General features: G+C 35.7%; 1 protein-coding gene across 1 annotated transcript; it reads right to left on the bottom strand.

Moving 5' to 3' along the window:
• Positions 1 to 269: 269 nt before the first annotated feature.
• Positions 270 to 1497, bottom strand: LOC100243502 (21.7 kDa class VI heat shock protein). Its single transcript, XM_002282727.4, has 2 exons — positions 983 to 1497; positions 270 to 679 (listed from the first exon to the last, which is right to left on the bottom strand). The coding sequence occupies exons 1-2, from the start codon at positions 1287 to 1289 to the stop codon at positions 408 to 410; spliced, it is 579 nt and encodes a 192-aa protein (XP_002282763.1). The 5' UTR covers positions 1290 to 1497; the 3' UTR covers positions 270 to 407.
• Between the last annotated feature and the right edge of the window lie 820 nt (positions 1498 to 2317).

The raw sequence follows: 2317 nt of genomic DNA, 5'->3' as shown, positions 1-2317 counted from the left end.
TGGAGCATCCCCTGTGAATTATGAGATATTCCCATATGCACTCCAACACAATGATCTACCTTTGGTGAAGCTGTTTCAACACATGCCTTCACATTCACATTTTCAGGGACTGTTTTTAGGAGACCTCTTCTGACTGTAAGAAAATCTACCCCTTCCCTATTTGCTTACTGTTTCTATACTTTGTGAAACTCTGAATAAGATGAATAAGAGCATGATCCACTGATAAAAGATTATGTAGTGCTAGATCTTTAGGATTATATATACTATAATAGCAGAAAAGCTCGGTATATATATGAACATTTGGTCATATAATATATGTTCCATGCCATGTGTTTTGATCACATGAACATTTCATCATAGTAGTACATGGCCTTACGCAGTGTTTGTCATTCATTTCAACCTCTACCTTATTCAGAATCTTCAGCTCCCTCTTCCTTTCCATGAGGAATATCACACTTGGGAATTCTAATCTCCAAATATATTTCATCCTTCACACTGGCCTCAATCCTCCTCCAATCTGCATTTTCCGGCAGCTCAAGCCTCCGGACATATCCATGTTCCCACCAATGCCCACTTCTCCATTCCTTTGTCTTGGGCTCCTTTTGATGCCTCCATAGTCCACTAATCTCCACAACTTTCCCATTTTCCACATAGACTTGAACACTATTTTTCCCAACTCCTGTTTAAACCACAGATCATGTTGTCAAAGAAAATTTTCGATAAGCTCGACTTAAACCTATGGAGTCTTGGCCTTTATCCCCCAACTCTTCCTGTATTTGCCCCATTAAATGGTAACTGATGGATGAATCTGATCACTTCTAGTTTCTTTGGTACAACCCCATAAAGCAAAAAAAGTTTACATGAGTTGAGGAATAATGCCCCTACTCCTCAGGTTCATGTCCTGTTTTTTCTTTGAATCATGAGAATTATAATCAAAGTATCAGTGAGAAAAATATTTCTGATCAGAGCTCAGATCACTTACCTGGTAGTTCTGCTTTTAGTACATAGTCTTTATCTGTCTGGAGCCAATCGACCGTGGTCTGACCGGAACTCCGAAGATGAGACAGCAAAACATCAGACTCAAACTCCCATAGAGGGAAGGCATCAGAAGGATCAAAGAATTTTCTGAACAAGAAGGGGCTGAACAGTGACCCATCACCAAAAACCTTCCTCACTGTTGGGTTGCCTTGGGAGAGAAATGCTTCAAACTTGTCTTCCCTCAATGAAACGCACCATTTCTGTGGAGTTCGATCTTCTGATTGAACTTCAAGCTGTTTAGAACTTGTCATTGCAGGAAACAAGTTGAATTTTTCTTAGTGTTTAAGCTCCTTATAAATTTAGGAGGTGCCTTTTGGAAAAGCAGAGAACAAATTCCTTTGGAATATTAGAGGACTTAAAGCTGGCGAGAATATTTCTTTTCTAGATTTTTCTCATGGGCTAGAAGCAACAATGGCAAGCAGATTAGGCATTGGTGGACACCATGTGGCATCCCACGACAACTAACCAACCCTGTCTTTAGACTTGGTGGCACAGACCTTGAGTTAACTACACCTCTAATATCATCATGTTGAGTTACTATTTAGTCTAAAATCTTAGACGTTGAGAATTTGAAACCTTAATGTATATTATGCTCTAATAGTGACAATATTCTGGATGCTTAACAGACAAACCCCGGTTCTAATACTAGTCCTCCTCAAGGTTACACTATCGAAAGTAGTATTCATCTCCAAGTCTTTATAGAGTTTCCGATGAGTTAGTGTCACCAAACTATTAGGCCATGGTTGGAACATTAAAATAGAGAATGAGAAATAGATTCCATTCTCATTCATTATCGTCTTTGGATTGATTTTCAAATAGAAGAGAAATATGACTAATAGAAACCAAATCCTCCTTCGCTTAGGATTTTGATTCCTCCCTTTTATTTGGTATTATAATTCACTCTTGTCTCCATCTTATTTTCATTCATATTCTCATCTTCCAAATTCACTTATACTTTCTATTTTATTTTCGTTTTAATTCTTATGTACCGAACATATTCTTAAGATGGAAGTAGAGAGCCTCATACATACCTTAATATTGGGCTCTATTTGAAAAGTGTTTTGAAAAACAGTCTTACTACATTTTTTATGTTTTAAATATATTTTAAAAATAACTTTTATATATAAAACACTTTTAACTGTTCTGCATATTTATATAATTATTTTTTAAAATAATATAACACAACTAAAAAAGTTATTTAAAAATACCTTATTTTATATTTTTAAGAACAGAAAACTGTTTTTAAAAAATATTTACTAAAAAAAGACTTTGATTTCTT

Source organism: Vitis vinifera, chromosome 19 (assembly GCF_030704535.1).
Source record: "Vitis vinifera cultivar Pinot Noir 40024 chromosome 19, ASM3070453v1".
Taxonomy (NCBI): Eukaryota; Viridiplantae; Streptophyta; class Magnoliopsida; order Vitales; family Vitaceae; genus Vitis; species Vitis vinifera.
Note: the sequence above shows the minus strand (reverse complement) of the source record. Positions and strands in the feature narration are given on the sequence as shown.

Coding starts and splice junctions, on each gene's coding strand:
- LOC100243502 (XM_002282727.4), bottom strand. CDS start 1,289: ATGACAAGTTCTAAACAGCTTGAAGTTCAATCAGAAGATCGAACTCCA. Junction 680..982: donor ACTAAAAGCAGAACTACCAG/GTAAGTGATCTG, acceptor TGGTTTAAACAG/GAGTTGGGAAAAATAGTGTT.